We start from the raw sequence: 27,580 nt of genomic DNA, 5'->3' as shown, positions 1-27,580 counted from the left end.
TCCCTCCAAAATATTGATTTACGTCATAAAAACTCGACTTGTCACTTTCGTATTTTCGTGTTTATGCAAACGGAATAAATTCCACCGACCGCACCTAGACACACATCTTACACAAATAAAAGAGAAAACGCTGGTACTGTGTCCTGTTCTAACTTCAACAAACTAATTTATAACCTAACACTTTGACATAAAGTTTAAATTTCATTTCACACGTGAGATGCTGTGAACTTATCAATGAAGCTAAAGTTCAATTTATATATCAAACAATATTAAACCTTATTGCACAAACTTTAAGATATATATCACATAAACAATCGACATGTGTAACAAAATACACATATGTATACTCGAAATTCATTCATATTACAACGTGTTAAGGTATATTTTAGATTATACGTGATATAAAAGACAAACTTGCACAAACAACACACAGTATCCTACTTTCTTCGGATGTAATCTCAAGCTGGCAGTCGTGGCTGCATTCTCGTGAGCTTTGCCCGCCGGTAAAAAAAAAACAAGCCCCGCGTTTCGGCGGGAACGGGCGGGAAGTCAAGTGACAGTGACGCGTGTTTTTTTTTTTTCAATTAACTTTTTTTTTGGTGCCGGTGTCTCTGGGGTGTTATTAGGATAAATATTTTATTATACAAAATGGTAAGCTTTCTTTTTAATATAATAATTAAAATGTTTTAAATACAAAAATTGTGTTTACACATAAAACGATTTAAATATATATAAAATTAAATAACATATAAATTGAAACGCAATTTGACAATTGCAATTAATTAAAAACGCTATATTAATATTACATTAAATAATTTTCTTTAATTTTAATAAATCGAATTAATAATTATACACCTCGTATTATATTTTTGATATAACCAAAAATAAATATATATATTTTTTAAATTTATGGCATAAAATTTCTGGTATAGATTAAAAATTTTCATTATGTTCTTCCAATTTAAAATAAAAAAACGTAATTATAAATATAACATTAAATAATGATTTTCTTTAATTTTATTAAATTGTATTAATAATTACGTACCTCGTATTATATTTTGATATAACCAAAAAATATATATTTTTTATTTTTTGGCATAAAATTTAAGGCATAGATTAAAAATTTTCATTATATTCTTCTAATTTTAAATAAAAAAACGTAATTATAAATAAATTACATGAAAATTAATTATGATCATAAAATTAATAATCCATTACCACTTATGGCGATTTATGAGGAAGATTTATATCTTGAAGTGGTTTTAACCATGATGGTCATTTTAATTATTCGTTTTATATCTAATATATAAAATTCTCGTGTCACGGTGTTCGAACTTGAACTCCTCCGAAACGGCTTGACCGATTTTTACCAAATTTTATATGCGTATTCAGTAGGTCTGAGAATCGGCTACTATATATTTTCCATACCCCTAAGTTGTAAGGGTGGTCCAACCCTTAAATTTTATTTTTAATTTTTTAGACAATTTTTTTGGTTTTTATTTTATTATGATACAGCATACAAAAATACATATAAACCTAAATTTTCACCCCTCTACGATCAACCCTTATCTTACATTTGTTAATTAAAAACTTTAATTTTGTTTGCGGGATCAGCTAGTATCTATATATATATATGGCAAGATATACCATAATCGCCACACTTGGCAGGTGCAGTGTGGTATTGTACGTGTGGCAGGTGTATTGTGGTAGCGTACCATACCCAGAGGACGCTGGTGCCCATATGGAAACTCCTGAACACTGGCAATCCTATATAATTAATGCACAAACTGATTATATAATATATCCCGGATTCGAACCTGCGATCTATTATCTGTTTACATTTATGTCATCAAAAAAAATTATAAAAACATTAGATTCAGTTCCGGTTCTATTTAAAATCTATTAACGAGATCTATGCCCAGCTGTGGACTTAATAATGATATGACAAACTTACTTATATATTTAATATACACCAATAGTTTGTTGTTGTGTTGTTTAATGACATCAGTTAGAGATATTATATAGGAGCGCATTTTAAATAAGCAATTAATACGATTTAGGAAATTAAATGGTTTTCGATATATTCATCACAAGGAAAACTTCTTCCTCATCAGGAATGATTTTCATTTAAAACACCCGTGCATTAATGAAGGTACACCAATACCTCACTTTGCGTCGTGGTTACGTTCCAAAAAAACACGACGCAAATTGAAACGCCGCAAAGTGAATTAAGATTTTCTATAGCAAACCATGTAAAGATCGAAGGTAGGTTCCAGGGTCACGAAAATACTACTTTTTAAAAAGAAAATTGAACAAAGTAAACATTTAAACAATATAAATATTATTACACTGAAAATAAATAAACTGGAATAATATTAACTTTTTTTGTAACCAGAAATAACAAGTAAAAATTTATATATATTTATTATTCTCTTTAAAAAAAAGCACAACACACTACGTAATTGAAACTAAACTTTTAAAATTAGCAAAACAAAGTGAAAATAAAACTGTATTCAAATTGCGTTGATTTATAGTTAGAAAACGAATCCCTGGGTTTTGATGGCATGGCGCAATTAGAAACAAAAGTGTTGCCATCTTATAGAAAAAAATATTTAAAAAAATTTTAAAGACTCGAATCCAAAACAACGCAACCTCGAAAATCTAACGACGCGCAGTGAAAATTAGTACTTATTAAGCAGCGAAGCAACTTCGAAAAAAAACGCAAAACGAAACGACGCAAAGCGAGGTATTGGTGTAGTAATCATTGTAATTTTTAAATCGATGATCGTCTTGTATTTAACTGCGTATTCTCCTCCCACAATTTACACACTTATTTGACCACTTGCGTATATAAAAAAATGATAGAATACTAGCTGATCCCGCAAACGTTGCTTTGCAAAAAAAAAAGGTTTTTAATTAACAAATAAAAAATAAGGGTTGATCGTAGAGGGGTGAAAATTTAGGGTTGTATGTATTTTTGTATGCTGTATCATAATAAAATTAAAACTAAAAAAAATGTCTAAAAAAATAAAAAATAAATTTAGGGGTGGACCACCCTCATCACTTAGGGGTATGAAAAATAGATAGTAGCCGATTCTCAGACATACTGAATACGCATGTAAAATTTGGTAAAAATCGGTCAAGCCGTTTCGGAGGAGTTCAAGTTCGAACACCGTGACACGAGAATTTTATATATTAGATAATAATTTTATAGAAAAAAGAATGACATTGAAGTCCTCTGTGTATTTCTGTCCATATTATAAATGATTGTAATGGTATAAGCCAGGGATGAAAAACACGCGGCCCGCAGGTGACTTGCGACTTAAACAAGTCTATGCTTTTTGAAAATTGAGTTTATATATAAATTTCAGTACATACTAAACCAAAACAATGTGTTTTTGACGATTTATTTACATATGAACTTTTTCAAACAATACGAATTTATTAAATACGTATGTAATAACTTTATTTTATTTATTCTAATGTTTATTACAAATAAAGTTTTGTAGATTATTAATAAGTGTTACATTATGTGCGGTTGGACAAATTTAAAATTTAAATTTGAATCGTTGATTTAAAAGGTTGCCAACCCCTGGTATAAAATACCGACTTTGATTATTTTCACTTATATTATCCTAAATACAATTGTAGATTAATTATTTCATAAATTTTATTATCAATAATTCATTTACATTGTATTAATATTAATGGCATTACCTTTCGTAGTTCGTGAATGAAATATACCAGGGGTGTTAAACTTAAAAACTTCATGTCAGTTTTTCAATCTTATTAGAGTGAACGTGGGCGTGTTCTGATGCCCACCGCTGGTCTCAATATACGTCTACATGTAGCTCTGTGTTCAGAGTTGGAGCATTTATTTACTGACTTATTAGATACAGTTGATATCTATCACCTTCCACTGTGCCCTACACCAGGGCACGTTCCATTGAGTCCAAACAACCCAAGGATTCATATTTTCACAGTCGATGGTAATCTCTCTTTTATGATGGGTTTGAGGATCGAAACGTTGGTCAATGTTCAGGCAGAATCCTCTGCGTCCAGGTCAAATAGATCGGGAGACCAGGTCCCTCATGAGTCGAACCTTTAGGTTTCTAGTTATTCTGGTATTTCCAGATCTTCATGAGGTTTTCAACTGAGGATCTAGACAAGGAGCAACGTTTCCAAATCTCATCCTCGCAGCAGTGTTGGTGATAGTGGAGTCCAGGTTCAGGCATCCTGCTATAGCTTCGATGTCTGGTTGTTTTTATCTCACTAAGACACTATTCCCGATTGGAAACCAAAAGACGTGACCACATGAACCTTTGTGAGAATATTTAAATGCCACTGTTCAACTTATCCATCTCCTCGAGGATTTAAAACCTTACAGCATTTAACTGACCGTAGCACTTGGACAGCGTGTCATATATATACATACATATATATATATATATATATATATGTATATATATATAACTATCATGGCATACAGCTGGGAGAAGGAACCTCACTTTGAAGCCAATATTCATATAAACTAATATACTTATTTTACCTTGAACTTTGTTATAAACATATATATTATATATTATATACCGAAGACATTTCTTCTCTGATAAATGCGTAATTTTAATTCGATGTATAAACACACCTGTTCAGCTGGGCATGCTGATCTTAAATATTTAATGGAATAAGGCGTTACCATTACGCATATATACGCATTTATCAGCGGGCTGGCGGGCGGTGCACTTTGTTGCACGACTACCACTGCATGTGCGGAAGTGGTCCTTTTCTTAACCAACTTATCTGGTGTCTTTAGCAATGATTGAATCGTTAGAGCGTTCTTGTACAAGAAATGATGGAGCCTTGCAACTCTATCACATGTAGAGTGAAGTAGAGTTTTCCGGGGCACTCGTCTTAAAGAGTACTGATGTCAAAGAGAAGGAAATACCTAGTGTAAATATGACTCCTGGGTCGGTATTCTGTACCTATTATTATAACCAAACTCTTGGGAACTTCGGGGATATAGTATATAGTATAATCAACAAATTAGAAATTGGTTACAGAGAGTCATGGTTGCAGATGATGTTGGGCTTCTTTTCAAGGTCCAGGAAGACAGAGACACAATTGTTGATATATATAATTATTTATTTTAAGCACATATTACACGCATACAGTGACAAGAAAGATATATATCTTTGCAAAAGATATAATCACTCTCCAGCGCGCGAGTTACAATTGTATATCTATGTCTTTGTACTTGTAACGAGTTGCGGCTCAGAGTTAGATAGAGATGGGCTTATACAGGAATTTACATGTAAAAGAGACACGGATAGCTATTACATGTTTGTATTAAAAATGTAAACTATGGATTTTTTCGTTTAGCTTTGTTGTGCTTTATGACAAAGACAAGAAATGCTGAATAGGAATATTTCACACGTTCTATTCCGCCTTACCGAGTTAGTCTGAGCTAAAAGAGCAGAAGATATAAAGGATATATGTTTAGTGTCAGCTGTCTCATTCTCTCTCCGACCCTCACTGAGCTGAATGAGTTAAAGATATAAAAGAGTGATATATATGCCAAGATCGAAAACATATAAATCATTCTTTTATTGTCAGAGATACATTTTGTTCTTATATTACAGTGGTTTTAAAGAGAGCATGTCGGTAAAACAGCACCAAGTACATGCTTACCGACTAGCGCCATCTAAGTAAGAAAAGGACCAATATTTAGCCACTTCCGCACATGCAGTGGTAGTCGTGCAACAAAGTGCACCGCCCGCCAGCCCGCTGATAAATGCGTATGCGGCAAACAATGCGAATTACACAACTGCCACCGTCAAATCACTCAACACGTGTTTCACCCCTCCACGGGGCATCTTCAGGAGTTATGTTACACCGATTAGTGCCAAACACAGAGTCTCTGATTTCATTGCACGACTACCACTGCATGTGCGGAAGTGGCTAAATATTGGTTCTTTTCTTACTTAGGATGGACTTCCGCGAGGTAACGCCTGATTCCATTAAATAGCGCCATCTAGTAGGCTTTTAGAGATAATATGATAAAACAGTTGTATATTTACAAATAGTGTTACTTTAAATTTATGGGAGGAGCCTATGTTAAATAGTGAATATCCTACCGCTGAACTGATAATGAAAGTAGTTAAAATATTATTATTTTTAACCAATCAAATATAAAATATATACGTAACAAGTAACACGTTTGTGACAGTCAACTGCACTAGATTCAAGATCAACGCAAACCGGTTTAAATCTAGTATATCTTAATGGGTTTTCGAAAGTCGGTACATATGTTTCACATACAAGCTATATTTAAAGACTGATATATTATATATGTAAAATATTTGTCTGTACAAAGAGATCGCTCTAAAATATGTTAAAATTCAGGCAGTACAAAATAGCAACAATGCATAGGACTCCCCCAAAGATATCTATGGTATATGTACCATAATCGCCACACTTGGTAGGCGATTTGGCGATCGCTGTGTTGTATTATGATACGCATAGGGCGCTACTGTTAATATGTAACTTATGAGCAATTAAATCCTATATAATTGATACATTATTTCTCGGGAATCGAATCCGCGAGTTTTGACCCATATGACTCTGTGATTTAATAATATATGATATATATACATATATGTAACTAATTATCAATTTGCGATGGAATATATCTATATATATATAGTTTTATATAATTCCATTTATAAAAATTATGGTAGGTTTACATTATGACATTACTTTTGCGCCACCTGGTGTATTTTCATTAATAATATGCATATAAACCAAATTCTATGACTATCTCTTATAGATTATGCAAATAACTCTCTTTTATTTTAATTCGTACATAACTTTCTACTCAAATTAGTAGGTTAAGGACATTTAATGTCCTTTAAAGCCTTAACATCCTGTCAATGATATAAACAGGGTCAACACTCAGAGACATCCACACTGTATCTAATTACAAATGTAAATCAAGTCATTTGTAAATATGATTTATGTAAATCTAGTGAAAGTTGAAAAGCAAGTTGCTGTGTTAATTGTTAAAGAATTTCAACAGCTGCACTGTTTAGTTGTTTGTGGAAATGTAGAGGAAATATGGAAGTATAAAGGAAATACATAGAAGTGAATAGAAGTGAATGGAAGTGAACAAGAGAGAAACGTGAAGATTAATCCACTCTTTGAAATCATATCTCAATTATTTTTTTAATATGTGGCTTTTAATTTTTGTAATACATTTTATTTACACTTTATTGTACACCACAGATAATAAATAAAAAAAAGAAACAATTTTTATAGACATACAAGAGGCGGTCTTATCGAGGCTATATCTACCATACAACCTTTGTATGTAGATAAGATACATGAAGGCAGTTTAGGGTGTATATACAATATATACATATTAATACATACATAACTATGTACACACACACATATATATATATATATATATATATATATATATATATATATATATATATATATATATATATATATATATATATTTGTGGCTTATACAGGTTGATTAGGTATAAATGTGAAAGCGTATATGAATTTATAGATCATTTACTGTCAATGTATAGTGCATCCTGTATAAAAATCAATGGTTCTATAAATAATAAATAAGGTATTGATAATATAATAAGAAATAGCGTTTTTAATTCGCATTACTACATATTAAAATTAATTATTATTTGTAAGTATGTATAAATTTATATGTAATAATAGATACAAAACTTTTACTTCGCTCTCACCGAAACACTTTTCTATTGAACACGTGAAATCGCGTGATATACAACAATTATAATATAGCGCGAAACAAAAAATCAATGTCGTTCATTAACACATTTCTCTTGTGGTGTCATATACTACAAGTTCAACTTCAGTGATAGCTTTTTTAAACGGTTTTATTTAGTTCGACCCGTACGGAATTTATTTGGATCAAAATTAGAAATTGAATTTTAAGCACCTTCCCGTTGACAGATTGATCTGAAATTTGGTACACACATTTAATTAAGATGACAATACAATATAATAAAATCAATAACATTATAAATCTAAGATGGCAGCCGATACAAAATGGCGGATTACGTATTTTTCCTTAACCCCCTCAATATGGGTATCAAATGAAAGGGCTACACTAGTAAAACACGATGATTATGTCAAAATTTAAAATTCAAGATGGACGCCGTTCCAATATGGCGGACTGGGTACATATTTTTCCACAACCACCACAATATGGGTATCAAAAAACCGTTTAATTTAAAGTTTTTTAAATGTATTTATTCCTTTTTAGTTTACATGGTCCCTGCTGTTGGGGACCTCTCGTTCCCCTATCTCGTGTGGGACAGGGACTTTTTATTTCTAATAATTTATTCATATCTTTAATTTTATCATTCTTCTCTTTCATGTATCATATTATCTGTCGTACTGTTTCTTTCGTTCTACAATTTTCCCAGTCTTTCTCTTTCATTCCATTAGCCATACATCCATCGTCAACCACTACATTCTAGGTTTCCTTACTATTTTACAACATTACATTTATTGTTCATACATTTAACACATATTTTCATTATAATTATCATATACATACTGTTTATGCACTATTTTTGGTATTACTCTATTTATTTTATTTCTATATTATAGTGTTTGCTTTACTTTTTTATTCATATTCAAGTCTATTTGAATCTATCACTGTTTTATTTTTACCTATAGCATTTATCACCACCTTCCTGCAGTAGCTGAGGAAGCATTCTCTCTACCCTTCGTCTTGCATGATGGCCGAGATACTCCTTTCCTCTATGCAGTGATAGCTTGACCTAAACAAACTTACATAAATTCACACTTTACATATTAATTATATATTATTGCCACTGCTCATAAATAGTTATATATTATAGTTCCACGAGGATGTGCAGCAGCATCCCCTGCGTACCAATACCTCACTGCAATCGCCAAATCGCTTGCCAATTGTGGCGATCATGTCATATCCCCCCATAGACATCTTTGGGTGAGGCATATTTATTTATGAGATGTTATATTATTCAATATTCAGGATGATTAATTAATATCTGTATGCAAAAAGTTTAAATACATTTACACATATTTCCAATCATCATATAGGTGATGAAACTATTAAATATATTTCATTAATTTTTTTTAAATGCTACATGCCAGTAACATCTGGCTATACAAAGTCTACAGATAATAAATGATAATTAATTTTTAATATGCAGTTATTTTAGCGTTATTTATATTCTTTTCATTAATAAATCATTTAATTTTTAAGATGTAAGATATAAAAAGCTTTTATACAAATCACCTGTATTATTTTGACAAAGGCTATGTGTTCAATTTCCGAACGAAGGTGTTTGACCAATGTGTGTTGCGTGATGATGTACGGATTAAAACGTTGTCACTCATGATAGGCTTCGTGATAAGGCTCAAGGTCACCCAGAGGGCAATGAATCAGAAATGGGGGGCTCCGTAAAAGAACCAAGGTCACCGACGTAACTCTAGGAACTGCCAGTTCGGACGAGCTACGTCTGAAGTGGCAGCGACCACGAGCCGGTAGACGCAGTGTGGGTGGGTCCTCCACTAAATGGACCAACATAGCTCAAGGTCGGGGGAAGTAGGGGGAAGGAGATCTTTACGGAAGGCCAATGTCTTGGAGAGGACGTGTATCAGCTGAAACGATTAGGTTCTCTAAAGAAATCAAATTAAAAATAAAAAAAGTTACGTTAATAAATAAAATAAAGTTACGTTTTATACCCATTGTATATCTAAATATACCAAAATTTCTTACGAATTTTAAAATTCAAATTTCACAATTTAAATACAGTCATGATTATGAAATAAAACGTTCCGGTCATTTAGACCCTGAAGATGGTCAAATTGCGACACTAATATTCCATTTCCCGTCGTTTCGTCAGCGGATGACAAGTTCACAAGCTAAAGCAGAAGCTCCGGCGCCATTGTTCTCGACGAACGCCGCAAAAAGCGCGGGAACTTAATACACGTACAGAGTAGCTACGACACAGAGAAGGTGTAAACGTATTGTCTCTGTTTGCTTATTACTCTTTGTATATATTTTTACTTTAAGACTATGCTATTAAATTATATAAGTAAGAATTAAAACGACAAAATAAAGAAGTTCCATCTTTTGGGTCAACATTCTAAGCTTCGCATGGCGGTCATATAGAACCCTAATGTCCCAACTGCCATCTGTTCTGCGCACTATGTAATCTGCCAACAGAGATTTCGCTAGTATATATATATAAAAATTGTTTGTCTGTATGTCCTTTATAAAATAGTAAACTGCGCATGAGTCTGCGAAGGTTTCTAAGTCGATATGACAAATTGTTGACAGATGGCGTCACTGTCAATCCAATATATTATATATATTGCCGTGACAGTTCATCCTGATTTAAATATAAAAGCAAACAACTACGAAATATTTCGAGTTGTGGGTAATAAAAATAACTTAATAGTGTAAACATACATACATACATACATATATATAAAAAAACAACTGGTAACGCAACTGGTAGTCCAGTAATAATGTTTTGAAGAATTTTATTAAAATGATTCCGTTTATTACAAATATACATTTGTGACTTTTCGCGGTCAAAACTTTGGTAAACGGATAAAATATTCTATCCATGGAAATAAGAAAAAAATCAGTGTGTTTGTTTGTAATATTAAAATAACTTTTTTTACTACATGCATATGGGATACATATGCCAAAATAATATTTATTGAAATTTTATGTTTGTTTATTCCGGCTAATCTCTGAAATGGCTTGAGCGATTTTGACTGGATTTATACTGGCTGGTAGCCGATGTGATAAGACGTTACTTAGGCGATTTTTATTTTAGAAAACTTAAAATGAAAAAAAAATAATTTCTTTGTTGTTAAATTTCACGCGAGCGAAGTCGTGGGCACATCTAGTGGTAAATATATTGCAAGGCCACAATTAAAACTAGTAACAATAGTTTAATTGTAATGTCGTATATGTTTTATATATTTATATATCGTCATATCATTCAAATAACACATATATATGATATACGATTTCAATTAGTAATAGAATATGTTTTATAACAAGCGTATATATATTTTATCTTCTTGTTTAGCTGTAACATATTATTGGCGCCATATTTGTTTAAACGTCAATACATTTTATTTATTTAAAACAATGAAGGTGAAGTTATTTGTTGAAATATAAATGAGTGGTGGACATACGTTTATTATTTAATATTCATTATATCAACCATTTTTATTTACGTCACGTATATATATTCCCGCCATTTTTGGTTAAACGTCAAAACTTTTTTTTTAATTCAAATCAATGTTAATGTCAAAGTTAAATAAAGATTATGATTTGAAAAATATATATACATATTTATTTAAATATATATAGAAAAAATAAGCATTTATTTATATTCTATTTATATATTTTTTTAAACAGCAATTTTTACAAAATTTTCAGAGCCTTAACATCTATTAACAATTTCTAGACGGAGGGGGGAAATCCTCAATAGGACGCCTGGGAATGAAGGGCCCAGACAGTGTCAGACTCTTACTGAATAAAGAAGAAGAAGAATAAGTTTCTAGTTATTTTGCATATTTTCTAATATTTCTATGATATTAACTCTTATTTATATTACACTTATTATTTTCTTAAGCTATTTACATGTATTTATTAATCTATAGTTATATGTGAGTTCTACGTTTAAAACTAATTCTTATCTGAATATCCTTATAATACAAAAGCTTAGTATTTATTCTTAATTTCTCTTATATCTATACATCCAATAATAATTCTATTTATATTGGCGCCATGTTTCTTTGTTTTTTTTTATTAAATTAAACGAAGGCAAAGGTAAGTTGGTGTCGAGGCGATGGATTTCACCGGGTGAAAGTGAACGTGTGGAGATGCGAGTGGATTTTCGGTTGCGCAACTGCTCACCGCTGGTAGGGGTCAGTGCCCCCCACGGGGCATGGTTCACCGGCCCCGTACGGGTCACCGGCCGAATCTCCGAGCACGTTTGGGCGTCGCTAGCGATTTGGAATTCCCTTTCGCTGCGTTCAATTTTTTCTCATACGTTCTCTTTGAGAAATAATTAATGTAATTACATTTTATAACGAGATGAATTAGTCAAACTAGAAGATGTATTTAATGTTTATATGCTTTATAGTTTTATAACGTATTATTTATAGATCTTACTGTTGAATAGAAAAACATGAAGAACACACAATTAAAATCAACATGTGCTTACTATGTCAATTGTGTAAAATTTCAGAAATTTATTTCTGTATTTGAACACCTTTTATACGCGATCAGCGGGTGGAGGTAAGTTACAATGAGGAAGGTGTATGCATATACAGAGTGTTTAAAATTTACACGAAACTATCGCAACAGCAGCGCCCTCATCTCTGATAGCCGATTTCAAATCGGCGTTCGGATTTCAATTTGAACTTTCTAGAATGAGATTAGATAAATGTGCCCAAGGTATTTTCTACCAGTTAAAGGCTTGGGATATACCAGAACACCACCCAACCAGTACCTGACGCACTGATCCCAAAAGAGATCAAATGACTCAACTCAGATAAGACCAGGAAGGCCACTCAAATTAGTTTTCGACAATTAGACCCATCACTACTAGAGATCCAAACGAAAAGAAGAATCCAAGACATCTGGAAGAAGAAAAAGAAGACGGGTACCACGGCGACTGGCCAGGGGCGCATTTAGATTTAAATAAATTTAAGTTTTTTTTTATTAATTCTAATTTGTATCGCTAGTGTTTTTTTTTACAATATATATTTTTCACTTAAACTAAACGCAGACAGTTGAGAGAGGGTTACCACTATTTGTTACGGATCTTTCTTCTCCCAGCTGCGAGGCACGACAGTGTTTTATAATTTTTTACAATTTTTCTTACACAATTTTCTCTTATGGGTAAATACAGCTAATATTTATATATATTAACAATACAATTGGAAATACTCAATTACATATTAGTTGCTACATTATTTTATTTAAGGTTAGGAAGAAATATTGCAATTCGTACACCAGCGTGTACAACATTCGCAAAAAAACAAGTCTGAACATTGCACAGATAAATTAATAAATTTAGATGATATAGGTAAATGTCATAAATGTGGTACAATAGTAATGTCATATTTTAAACCGGCAGCCATTTTGTTATAGATTAATAAAGAGGTTTTTTTTTTATTGAAAACTAAATTGAATGAAACGAAAGTAATTTTGTATATATCTACATCGTAAATTTTAAAGCGCAGTAATATTTGGTGCCATTTGTAAATATTAAATCACATTCACATTATGACATCACTTTTGCGCCACCACCATACTACATGTTTTCGGAAAAAAACACTGCAGTTTCTATAGACGAAGATTTTTCACCGATGTGTGTTGCGAATGATGATTTATAGATCTGAGTCGTGGTCGTTTACGATGGGCCTTGTATTAAGGATGAAGGTTGTTAAGAGTGCAATGAAGAAGGCTTTTCTATTCTACAAAATCCAAAAGAAAACTTGGGATTGATTTAGCTCATATGTTAGCACAATGATTTAACACTTTTATACATATTTCTAAATACTCTGTATATATATAACATTATACAAGTCAAACTTAAATACATCCTTATACTCCTTTCTTTGGCTTTTTGATTGACGTCAAATGTATGACAGCTAGTTGCTATTATTGCAATTTACTCTGAAATATATTCCATTTTTTTCTATTGTAATTTAACAGAATAATAATTTTTAACTCTAAAGAGTCGGCAGGGAAAGATAGTAAATAATAAATAATTTTAATAAGCAGTAGTACAAATAAAAAACGCTTTTTATTACTATATTATTATTACGTTATATATCTAATATATAAAATTTCCATGTCACAATGTTAGTTACCGTACTCCTCCGAAACGGCTTGACCGATTTTCACCAAATTTTATATGCGTACTCAGTAGGTCTGAGAATCGGCTACTATCTATTTTCCATACCCCTAAGTGATAAGGGTGGTCCACCCCTAAATTTTATTTTTTATTTTTTTAAACAAATTTTTTGGTTTTTATTTTTTATTATACAATATTTATATTATATTATACACCATACAAAAAGACACACAACCCTAAATTTTCACCACTCTACGATCAACCCCTATTTTTTATTTGTTAATTTAAAAAAAAAATTTTTTGCTAAACAACGTTTGCGGAATCAACTACTTTATAAATCTATTTATTTTGAATATGGTGTAATAAATTGACAGCATACAAACTGGCTAGTTAAAACCAAAAGGTTGGAAAACCTTTGGATTGGTTACCACGTGGATTGACAACATAGTTCAGATCTCTGGAAGTAGCTGGATGTAGTCAGCGCAAGACATGTCATCGTGGCGATCATCGGCGTCTTTAGGGCGTGATGATGATTTTAAAGGCTTCCTTAAAAGCCTCCGTTCCGGCTTTGAAAGCCTCGGTTCCGGCTTTGGAAACCTCGGTTCCGGCTTTGAAAGCCTCCGTTCTGGCTTTGAAAACCTCGGTTCCGTCTTTCGATTGTTTCATGACGATATGAAAACTGATCATGGTATTTCAAAGCATCTTATTAGAAATTGGATATATCCTTGGATTGAAAGGTTTCGAGAGGGTCAAAAAGGTTGTTACTACAGAAATATTCAATACGTGAATCCGTTAAAAATTCATATTTCAATTCGAATCGGTTACGTAGCGTTGTACTCGCAACCGGCACGCCCAGCTTTCCAATTTACCGGTTATTTAATGTGTGCACAAAGATCGGAAACCGGTTCGTTTTGTGTTGACCGCGAGCGTGGACTCTCTAATCTTGTGTTTGATTAATACACGTAACTAGCGGAAGATCCAGTGGTCGTTTTTTGATCACTTATGGATCATAATCCGGATTTAGGCTTGAGTCACGTGGAAAAATAGCAGGGGCGGCAAATTTTAAAGAACTTGATGATACTCGCACTGCAAGGTATATTCGCCACTAGATATACCTTATACTTTTTAAACGGTTTTATTTAGTTCGACCCGTACGGAATTAATTTGGATTAAAATTAGAAATTGATATTTAAGCACCTTCCCGTTGTCAGATTGATCTGAAATTTGTTACACACATTTAATTTAGATAACAATACAATATAATAAAATCAATAACATTATTAATCTAAGATGGCCACCGATACAAAATGGCGGATTACGTATTTTTCCTTAACCCCCTCAATATGGGTATCAAATGAAAGGGCTACACTAGTGAAACACGATGATTATGTCAAAATTTAAAATTCAAGATGGACGCCCTTCCAATATGGCGGACTGGGTACACATTTTTCCACAACCACCACAATATGGGTATCAAAAAACCGTTTAACTTAAAAGTTTTTTAAATGTATTGATTTGAATTTCGAACGTAGAATTTTGCTTTACATTTATAGACTTCTGAATGACTGTGTATACGGCCAGTCATATTTTGATCAGCGCCTGGTTTTAAATCTCAACCTGTTGATAAAGACACTTTGGACTTTATCAGAAGATTTACCATCTTATATAATTCTCATGGTTGAATTTATGTTGGTAGATCTATTTACTTCACATTTCATAATACTCCTTGCGCCATATTTAATACACCAGCAATTAACAAGTTAAAAGGTTCAACGTGTTCCTTTATATGTGATATGATAATAAAAAATTACTATATACAACATTGCAGAAAGATCAGATAATATTACGTAAGAGAAAGCATATAACTAACGACTTCACATCAAAAGGGCTATGTTGAAAATGTTTGCATAAACGTAATTAAAATTAAAAAATATGTTTGTACTACAGATCTATCTAGTGAATCTGCTTGTATATTCGAATTTGATAATTAGTAAACTGAATTATAGAATGATAGATGAGTGAAAAATTTAAGAAAGAATGTAAATCCCTGTTCCCAACTAAAGAAGGGTGAGGGGGGTGGAACTGGAAGTACCCAATAGCGGGAAAAAAAAACTTGACAATTTGAAGTCTCTGAAATACGAAGGCTTTGTAGGCGTATATTGTGCACTGATATACACCGATACCTCGCTTTGCGTCGTTTCGTTTTGCATTTTTTTCGAAGTTGCGTCGCTGCTTAATTAGTACTAATTTTCACTGTGCGTCGTTAGATTTTCAAGGTTGCGTTGTTTTGGGTTCGAGTTTTTAGTTTTTTTTTTAAAGATGGCAACACTTTTGTTTCTAATCGCGCCATGCCATCAAAACTCGGGGATTACGTTTCTAATTAAAAATCAACGCAATTTGAACACAGTTTTATTTTCACTTTGTTTTGCTAATTTTAGAGTTCAGTTTCAATTACGTAGTGTGTTGTAATGTGGTGTGTTGTGCTTTTTTTAAAAGAGAACAATAAATTTATTTAAATTTTTACGTGTTGTTACAAAAAATGTATATATTATTCCAATTTATTTATTGGCAGAGCTATATTATTTTTGTTTTTTTAAATGTTTACTTTGTTCAATATTCTTCTTAAAAAGTTGTATTTTCTTGACCCTGGAACCTATCTTCGATCTTTACATGGTTTACTATAGAAGATCTTAATTCACTTTGGGGCGTTTCAATCGCATCGTGTTGTTTTGGAACGTAACCACGATGCAAAGTGAGGTATTGGTGTAATTACTTTATAGATTTTTACAAGACTGGTTGGAAGTGATATGCATCAGCTTCTGATGACATTAATCTCCATCTGTCCACTTTGAGGAGTTGATGATAGATAAAAGTGGTTATAGAGAAGAATAAAAGGTACCATGGACTTGCGCTGCGCTTTCTCCATCTCTACTCAACTGTAAGCTACTTCGGTAAATTTCCTTTGTCTCCGGATCCAATTCCTGACGTATTTTTATCAGGATCTATACTCCACAGACATTGAAGTCTGTGCTTTTGTTATTACAATTGCGTTTAACATTTACGACATTATTTTTGCTCATGTTTTTTTACACGTTTGTGTTCATTATCTTAAACTATTTCAACGACGTCATAACAATGTACAGTTTAACATTACGTTTCGCGCGATCACTTCCTCATTCCTACTCCATATTTCCATCAGGTTCAGGTTGTGCGCCAGATGGATGAATATTGCGATCGCATCTTGAGTCTCATTCCTAAACCAACTTTCTTGATAGAACAAGCTTCGCTGTTTATAATGATTTAGGTTATAACGGGTGGCGCAAAAGTAATGTCATAGTGTGAACGCGACTTAATTTTAACAAATGACGGTGAATATCACTGTACTTTGATATTTATAATGTAGATATATAGAGAATTAGTCTAACATATATATATGTATATATATATATATACATGGGGTGTCATGTGGTGTTGGTACCATAGAATGATGGACACTGCTGTACATCCCGAGGGTGTCTTTTATTCGAACAATGACAGCCTCGTTCTGTACTCCGCTAGCCTAATGGAGCTGTGAAACCTTATAGGTTCTAGTAGAACACCTCAACATGACCCACCCTGGCTAGTTGAGGGTCTGTGATATTGCCAATTTATGATTGTACCCATAAAACCTGCACATAGATATATGAAATAAATCAGTGTGGTATTCGATGGTGTGTGGTGGCGTCGAGTGTGGGTTTGTCAAGGAACCGGTCAAGTGTAACTTTCTACGTTTCTGTTGGCATATGGTGAAAACAAGTTTCCGATGCCACAGACTATGCAAACGCAAATGCGTAAGATGGCAAAAAAACTATTTTTATATCTCTAAAATAATAAATGACATAATTCAATTTCGTATCGCTATATATTATTGTTATTTATTATCTGTATCTGAATTTATACTGTCATATGTATTTTAGTTTACACTTTACACAGATTATTCGCAAATGTGTGAAACCTTTTTTATGACACATGATCTTTTGAGTCTGTAATTATTATCTCTCTATATATAATCTGTGACACTTGTGTATTTAAAAACATACTACTTTATATGGACATATTTTTTTATTCTGACAACGTGATTTATTTTGTATGTTTACCATGTTTTACAAGTGTAGATATAGTTGTCGTTTCGGCCTATATATGCGTATTGTATGGCAGAAGTCTCTCTTAACACGTTCACTGCGGGCCCAATTTTGAAGAACTTTCAGCTGGTGCGGCAGAGGTCGAATCAGCCTCAAGCTGAACTTCCCAGTAGTGCGGTTGAGGTCTTTTCCGCCTCATGTTCATCAATATTTTTTACAATATTGAGTCAATGCTTCGCAGACATAAAGAAAGCTATATTTGTCTTTGTCATACCTCATACGGTTGAGTGTAAACAGCCGCCGCACTAGAGAGAAAACACGAGTTTTACGCGCCGCACCAGTGCAAAGTCTACCATGAGGCTGAATCGACCTCAAGCCGCAGTGAACGTGTTAAATATATCTATGGTGGTATATACTTCAATTGCCACGCTTGGCAGATGACTTGGCGATAGTAGTGTGTAAAATGAAAAGTGCAATAAAGCAATAAAGCCCGCATAATTTAATTATTTTAATTACCCGACCGTCAGCCCCGACTGGCTCGATCGTAAAATTCCCCCCCCCCCCCCCATAAAGGGGGCGATACTTTCTTTTTCTACTTTATCACCTATATCAACCTCGAGAAGTCATTTTTAAATATAGTCGATATTTTAAATATAGTATATATACACCAATACCTCACTTTGCATCGTTTCGTTTTGCGTTTTTTTCGAAGTTGCGCCGCTGCTTAATTAGTACTAATTTTCACTGTGCGTCGTTAGATTTTCAAGGTTGCGTTGTTTTGGGTTCGGGTCTAATTATTTTCTTAATTTTCTTTTTATTTCTAAAAGATAGCAACACTTTTGTTTCTTATCGCGCCATGCCATCAAAACTCGAGTATTACGTTTCTAATTAAAAATCAACGCAATTTGAATACAGTTTTATTTTCACTTTGTTTTGCTAATTTTAGAGTTAAGTTTCAATTACGTGGTGTGTTGTAATGTAGTGTGTTGTGTTTTTTTTAAAAGAGAATAATAAATTTACATAAATTTTTACATGTTGTTTCTGGTTACAAAAAAATATTATTCCTATTTATTTATAGGCAGAGTTATATTATTTTTCTTTTCAAAAATTAGTATTTTCTTGACCCTGGAACCTGTCTTCGATCTTTACATGTTTTGCTGTAGAAAATCTTAATTCACTTTGCAGCGTTATCAATTTGCGTCGTAATAAATCAAGTTTTCATATACATTATCAATACAAAAAAAATCACGTCGTTCAAGAAATCGATTTGTGAATAAATCGTCACAAATAAATTGATTTACTACCAACACTATTATAATAAATTTAAATTAATAAATAAATGGGAGAAAATCGATATAATTTAAAAATAATATATTTAAAAATTATATATATATATACATATACATATACACACACACATATATATATTAATTAAAAGACTACAAGTCAACTGCGGACCGCGTGTTTCTCACCCCTGATCAACGGTATTACACTCACGTTATATATATATTTATATGTTTAGATTATTACGTAATAAATTTAAAGTTCATTAAACAAAACCATTGCTACATTACTGTATTGAAAATATTGTAAATATGACCACAAAAAACCGCTATGTGTTTGTAGTGGTCATTTAGATCAGATACCGTCTGAAAGTCTCCTAGATTTAAGTTAATGGATGTTGTTACAGGTGAGTTCAATCTGATTGTAACTTCACTCAGATTGAACTATACTGTCAATCATCTCTTGATTAAGAAAAGCACCAATATATAGCTAATCCGCCATGCAGCAGTAGTCGTGGAATAAAATGCACCGCCCGCCAGCCTGCCGATAAATGCGCATGCGGCAAACAATGCGAATTACACAACTACCACTTTAAATCACTCAACACGTGTTTCACCCCCTCACGGGGCATCCTTAGGAGTTATGTTACACCGATTAGTGCCAAACACAGAGTCTACGCCTGATTCCAATAAATATTTAAGATCAGCATGCCAAGCTGAACAGGCGCACACGTATATGTTACGGTTGGACAACGTAACGTGATTATACGGTACTAAAACGTTATTTACGTTCACCGCTCATTACGGGGTTACGTAACACCGTTTGGTTGTTATTGGAAATCGACGTATCAGCGGACATTTTTCAAAACGCCGTGAAAGCACATCCCGGGGCTGGTGAAAGTGAACAAACATTGCAGATGCGACACACGGAGTTTTATGCCTAACATTACGTTGATAAAACATAATCTATCGCGATTTAAGATTGATTTACTCACATGTATAATCTTCTCGTAAATACGTACAACTGTTTTGACATATTTTCTCTAAAAGCATACCAGATGGCGCTAGTCAATAAGCGTTATAGAACTGGAGCTGTTTGAGCTTTCAAGCCAGACCGAAAAGCGTTGAGACAGATGTTCACAGACTAACATGAATAAGCAGATCTAAGACGAACAAAAGTAAAGCGTTTGGGCAAATTGGTAGCCAATATAGCCTTAAGGTTTTTAAGTGGAGACCACGTATAAACACTAGAGTTTTCTTGGAAGCGTACCAAAGCCTTTCAACTCGCAACCGGCTTGCTTATTTCGAACTACAACCCAGGCATCTTCAAAGTCTATGATCTGACAGTTTTCCTCTTTCTTCACCAATGAGATGATGTTTCCGTCTATCTTTTTTGGTCTATCTGTTCGAATGGGTTACAGGTGCACGAGGAACTCTCCTGGAGTTTAAACCTTTCAGTGAATCCGCTGCTTTGTTAAGGTTGTCGAAAGACCCTGGGTGTAGATCACTTTTAATGGACCCTTTTGGAGATATAGGGAAGAATATGTCGAGCAATGAACTGATGATGACATAGATGATTGATGAAGAAAAACATCATATATCGTCCATTTTAATTACAGACGACCTCTAGTTTTTTATATAGCATCACATTAAGTTCTCTGATGATGGAAAGTCTATGTTTAGTAGTGGAATTTCTATAGTTGGCCTCTCTGGATGGAAGAGAAGCATCCAGCATCCACACTTTAACACGGTCTACTTTGTGGATTTACTTCCTTCCTTTGCGCTTGTCGAGGTCAACGAAGTCATCGAAGAAGCACGCAGGCATTAGACACCTGTTCACTCTCACCCTGAAGAGACCTGGGTTATAATTCGAAATAAGGAAGCCGGGAGGTCAGAAACACTTGGTACATCTCCAACAGTAAAAAGATGGTGGGAACTTCAAGGAATTTTTTATTGAATAAAAAGCCACTAGGTGGCCCAAGGCTCCAAGTTCACGGGAAGTGACTGGATTCTGGCAGCGCAAGAGCAACCATTGTGGTCATCTTTGTGGAGGCGTATCCCTTATAGGCTTCTACCTGATGATGGAAGCATGGAAACGAGTTACTTTACCAGTGTTTTAAGGATGTTATAAAAGTGATATAAAATTCTGTTAAGCCTTTATATAATGTTAAACATGCATATTAAATATAATACTGTGATCATAAAGTATGTTGAATTTGTTTATAAGATATAAATTCTTTACTTACTCTTCCAAATCAACACTTCGAGTCTCTTTTGCCGAGGCTTTTTAAAGTCCTCGAAACAGATTAAATAATTTTCCGGTAAAGCCTTCAAGATCTTCAATTCAATTTTTATTTCTCTCGTGCTGTAAAAATACTGAAGTCGCACGGAGCCAGAGATTGAACCGCTAACACGGAGATTATTAAACCTATCAAACAGACGGTTGTCAAATATAGACAGCAGTACCAACATAGAAAAAAAATTACACCAATACCTCGCTTTGCGTCGTTTCGTTTTGCGTTTTTTTCAAAGTTGCGTCGCTGCTTAATTAGTACTAATTTTCACTGCGCGTCGTTAGATTTTCGAGGTTGCGTTGTTGTGGGTTCTAGTCTTTAATTTTTTATAAAAGATGGCAGCACTTTTGTTTCTGATTGCGCCATGCCATCAAAACTCGGGGATACCCTTTCTAACTAAAAGTCAACGCAATTTTAATACAGTTTTATTTTCACTTTGTTTTGCTAATTTTGGAGTTCAGTTTCAATTACGTAGTGTGTTGTAATGTAGTGTGTTGTGTTTTTTAAGAGATAATAATAAATTTACATAAATTTTTACGTATTGTTTCTGGTTACAAAAAAGGTATATATTTTTCTAATTATTGATTTTAAATGTTCACTTTGTTCAATATTCTTTTTAAAAAGTAGTATTCTCCTGACTCTGGAACCTATCTTCGATCTTTACATGGTTCGCTATAGAAAATCTCAATTCACTTTGCGGCGTTTCAATTTGCGTCGTGTTGTTTTGGAACGTAGCCACGACGCAAAGTGAGGTACTGGTGTACCTGCATTAATGCACGGGTGTTTTAAATGAAAATCATTCCTGATGATGAAGAAGGTTTCCTTGTGATGAATATATCGAAAACCATTTGATTTCCTGAATCGTATTTATTGCTTATTTAAAATGTGCTCCTATGTAATATCTCTAACACTGATGTCATTAAACATTTTGACAGACTCTTGTCTAATGTTACAAACTATTTACTACACTTTTTGATCATATTAGTATTGTTACGTACTGTGGGTTCTGACTCGAAATGAAACACCACTGGTTCATAAGGAGTCCTTTATTTACAAATCAGATGGTTACCCTACTTCAACACAAAGTATACTTTCGCTCAGTCCTAACTTCGCTTCCAAATCGCTCAAGAAATCACTGTCCAAATAACTCCAAATAGTCACTTTGTATCACTGATCGTAGATCTTAATCTTACAACAACAACACCGAACTGTCGATATATTCCACATATTTATACTACGGATAAGGTTCTAGTAAGTTCGAGATAGTAGTCGGTTAGAATTTCCGAGAACCGTACACAAAAATCTATAAATAACTTCAAGGTCTCGTGTTCTTGAACCTAGGGTTCCGTGTTTATTGTTTAGAGGGTTCTGTAACTCGTGCTTTGTAACAGTACATTAAAATATCATTTTAAAAACAGCGTTGATGTCAAAAACATAGTATATTCTCAGATATATATCTAATATATAAAATTCTCGTGTCACGGTGTTCGAACTTGAACTCCTCCGAAACGGCTTGACCGATTTTTACCAAATTTTACATGCGTATTAAGTATGTCTGAGAATCGGCTACTATATATTTTTCATACCCCTAAGTGATAAGGGTGGTCCACCCCTAAATTTTATTTTTAATTTTTTAGACAATTTTTTTGGTTTTTATTTTATTATGATACAGCATACAAAAATACATACAAACCTAAATTTTCACCCCTCTACGATCAACCCTTATCTTACATTTGTTAATTAAAAACTTTAATTTTTTTGCAAAACAACGTTTGCGGGATCAGCTAGTATATATATACGATGATTGTATGACATCAATTGTCTGTTAGTAATAACAAGTTGAAGGTGAAGTCGGTAAAATTCCTAGCGGGAAAGCTCACGTCGGAGGCGTTGCACATTACAATATTTTCTAGCCTTAATGACATACGTACTTAGGCAATATCACTATAGCACTCAATATACAAGCTTCTAGACATATTCAAATAATATTTATTCAAATAAACATTTATATGCAGTTTTGAATTGTCAATTTATTTATAAATAGTAAGCGGAATGCTGACTTGAGATGATCCAAACTAAACTGTTGCTAACTAAGAAAGTGACTAATATATAGCTACTTCTGCTATGTAGCAGTAGCCGTGCAATAAAGTGCACCGCCCGACAGCTCGCTGATAAATGCACGTACGGCAAACAATGCGATACTCGATGTTTGGCACTAATCGGTGTAACATTGACATTAACACAACGGTGGTGGTTGTGTTTCGCATTGTTTACCATGCACAGCGAGCTGGCGGGCGGTGCACTTTATTGCACAACTACTGCTGCATAGCGGAAGTAGCTATATATTAGTCCCTTTCTTAGTTAGGATAGACTTCCGCAAGGTAATGCCTATATCTATTAGATAAACAGTTGCTATTACAATCTTATATAATTCACACTTTGTGCATTAATTATATAGAATCGCAATTCACAATCTTCTAGAAGATGGGCAGCAGCGTCCTCTGCATACCATAATATGGTCACCAACCCGCCTGCCAAGTGTGGCGATTATGGTATATCCTCTCAAAGATATCTTTGAAAGCCTTGCATAGTGTGTCTATAATATAAAACAACTACCTTTAATTAAACGGTTTTATTTAGTTCGACCCGTACGGAATTTATTTGGATCAAAATTAGAAATTGAAATTTAAGCACCTTCTCGTTGTCAGATTGATCTGAAATTTGGTACACACATTTAATTTAGATGACAATACAATATAATAAAATCAATAACATTATAAATCTAAGATGGCCGCCGATACAAAATGGCGGATTACATATTTTTCCTTAACCCCCTCAATATGGGTATCAAATGAAAGGGCTACACTAGTAAAACACGATGGTTATGTCAAAATTTAAAATTCAAGATGGACGCCGTTCCAACATGACGGACTAGGTACATATTTTTCCACAACCACCACAATATGTGTATCAAAAAACCGTTTAACTTTAAAGTTTTTTAAATGCATTTATTTTAGATTCTAAATTAAGAAACGCAAGTTCTAAGATATCTCGTGGAATTTTATATATGCGTACACTGAGACACGTGAAGCATTTGATAAATAATAATAAATGTAGGCGTTATATTTATTTTTATTTCTAAGCCTTATTTAGTTTATTTTTCATTTACAATTCTAAAATATAAGTAGATTAAGTTACTCCTTATTACATTAGCTACCAGCCAGTATAACTTCCATCACCGTTCCAGCCATTTCATAGTTGTGGAACAAAGAGACATACAGAAAATTTTTATATATATTCATATGCGTGTAGTTATAAGCTGTTATTTTAATATCACAAACAGGCACTACAATTTCATTTATTTATTTATATATGTGTACATTTATGAAGATTAATATATATATATATATACAAATAATTTACAATATATCTTATAAATAATATGTAATTAAATATATATTTAGATGCAGCTGCTTGGATACCAATTTCTTTAAAAACATTTCTCTGGGAATCTTTAGCTTCTAAAGTAATAAATGACCCGATGAAAGAAGCCGTCTCTTGTAAGATAAATATACAATATATTTAGGCGACACTGACCAATTTACCGTAAAACAAAATGCTATGATAATGACTAAAATATATAGGATATATACAGGGTGATGGTTGCAGTGGACCTTGTAATAATATTCAAGGTTACTTAAAGAACAATGAAGAGAGCTATACTCGGAGTTTCTTTGCGTGATGACAAGAATTAATTGTCTTAAATGGCAGTAGGTGAAGGACAAACTGTGGAAAGGTTCAAGTGGCAACAAGAAATTGTTTTAGTTTCAGACATATAATACAAGAGAAATAAACAATCAATACTTTAATTTCTAACATTCATTTTAGCACTTTGTAATTTCGGCTGGTGTCAACAGATGGCGCTAGTTGTCAGTGAACGTATAAAAGCGGCGCAGCGCGGTAGAATCGTCATTAATAAAGGAGACTTGACACAGACAGGACGTATAAATGATAAATTTACTTGTTGTTTTTATTAATGAGTTACTTTTGTCTGTTACAGATAACCCTCTGGCGACCGGTGAGTGTTGATGATAGTATTTTATTTACGGTGATGTAAGGTGGTATGTACTAATATTTTTCAGTGCCTTAATATCAAAGTGTACCATCAATGTATATCATCAATGATGGATTAGGGAACTTAAACGTGGTCTTCAGGACTCATTGGAAAGCATACAGTCGCTTATCGAAGCATGCATAAGCAGATATCTAGACAAAGTAACATTGTCCAGTGATGAACGGATGGTCAGGAAACCTGGGTCATGCCCTCTCTAACATATTCCTAATATGTTCATTATACTATCTCCAACTATCCCAACTGTTAGAATATACCAATAGGTCCAGTACACCTTTTTTTGGTGTCGGAGAGTAAATCTTCAGGATGGACACGGGATTGATTGTCTTCTGGAGGAAGATCAGGTTTATGTGGGATTCTTAAACACTAAAACTACATCGGTGGTCGTCTTCGATAGCTTTGAAGGGGGTGCAGGATTTTCTAAGGAAATCGCAGATGCTCACCACTTCGGTTTGCTACACTTCTCAGGTTCTCATTGAGGAGACGAAGGCCTCCATTTTCAACTCCCTCAAACCTGATGCCATTTTAGTCGCCTACGACAGGCAGGGGACACCTTAGTCTTTTTTGTGTTTGGCACTGGTTCGTATAACATCTCCTAAGGATGCCCCGTGGAAAGGTGAAGCGCTTGTAGAGTGGATTGACGGTGGTAGTTGTGTTTCACATTGTTCACCGCACGCGCGTTTATCAGCGGGTGGGCGGTGCACTTGCACGACTACTGCTGCATAGCGGAAGTAGCTATATATTAGTCCATTTCTTAGTTAGAATGGACTTCCGAGGTAACGCCTGAATCTATTAGATATTATACAGGACGATTGTGTAGTTCATGTACCAACAAAATAACTTTAAACCTTTTACACATATTTGGAATCACTCTGTATAAAGATATCGATTTGAAGGAATGCAAGTGATCAGTAACTTCTAACTGTACAGGGACAGATAGTAAACAATAATAAATTTTAATACGTAGTTATGAAAACTCTTTTATTATTTCTGAAAACATTGATTTTTGGATAGTCTGTACATAGGGTGTGCACTTAATTGACAGCAAAAGAGCAATAAATTCATACATTCAAAGCCTTTTCATCTATAAACAATCATCCTGTATAATTTTTGACTGTGACAAGTGATAGTATAACTATTTTAATAAAATAAAACAGATATATATTAGTCCCTTTCTTAGTTAGATAGATGTTGGATATATGAGGCGTCGTGTACTACGACCTCCTTTTGGTCTATGACCTTCTCGCAGGAGTACAGTACACCTGCTAGAAGCAGAAACAAAATTACAATAGGTCTTGCCTACACCATCGCTGATAGCAGTGCTCTTTAAAGTCAGTGCCCCGGAACGCTCTACTTGACTCTCCATGTGATAGAGCTGTGAGGACTCTTCCTGTACAAGAACGAACTAACGATCCAATCCTCGCTCGGAAAACCAGATAGACTGGATCCCATGTTATTTAGATATGAGAACACCTACCAGTATAGGTCCTGTCAAAAAGGTCCAGCCATTTCAGACATTATCCTGAACAAACAGACAGACAAAAATAAGAATAAATGTATTTCTTATTAATTTATTTTTACAAACAGACACTCCAATTTTATGTATTTACTAGCTGATCCCGCAAACGTTGTTTTGCAAAAAAAATATTTTTAATTTTCAATTTAAAAATGAGGGTTGATCGTAGAGGGGTGAAAATGAAATGAAATTAGGGTTGCATGTATTTTTGTATCTTGTATCATAAAAAAATAAAAACAAAAAATTTCGTCAAAAAATTAAAAAAAATTTTAAGGGTGAACAACCCTTATCACTTAG

At 33.5% G+C, this 27,580-nt stretch overlaps 1 protein-coding gene across 1 annotated transcript in view; it reads left to right on the top strand.

Moving 5' to 3' along the window:
- The first annotated feature begins 548 nt into the window (after positions 1–548).
- The window catches only part of LOC137927369 (uncharacterized), a 43,382-nt gene continuing 16,350 nt past the window's right edge, over positions 549–27,580 (top strand). The window contains exons 1-2 of the mRNA XM_068771163.1: positions 549–651; positions 25,696–25,713. Coding sequence (XP_068627264.1) covers positions 649–651; positions 25,696–25,713 — 21 coding nt within the window. The 5' untranslated portion in view covers positions 549–648. The remainder of the gene's footprint in view (positions 652–25,695; positions 25,714–27,580) is intronic.

This window comes from Battus philenor, unplaced genomic scaffold (genome assembly GCF_028537555.1).
Source record: "Battus philenor isolate CCGP_79_NKW_IND1 unplaced genomic scaffold, ilBatPhil1.0.hap1 SCAF_30, whole genome shotgun sequence".
Classification (NCBI taxonomy): Eukaryota; Metazoa; Arthropoda; class Insecta; order Lepidoptera; family Papilionidae; genus Battus; species Battus philenor.
The sequence above is the reverse complement of the archived record's forward strand: the minus strand, read 5'-3'. Positions and strand labels throughout refer to the sequence as shown.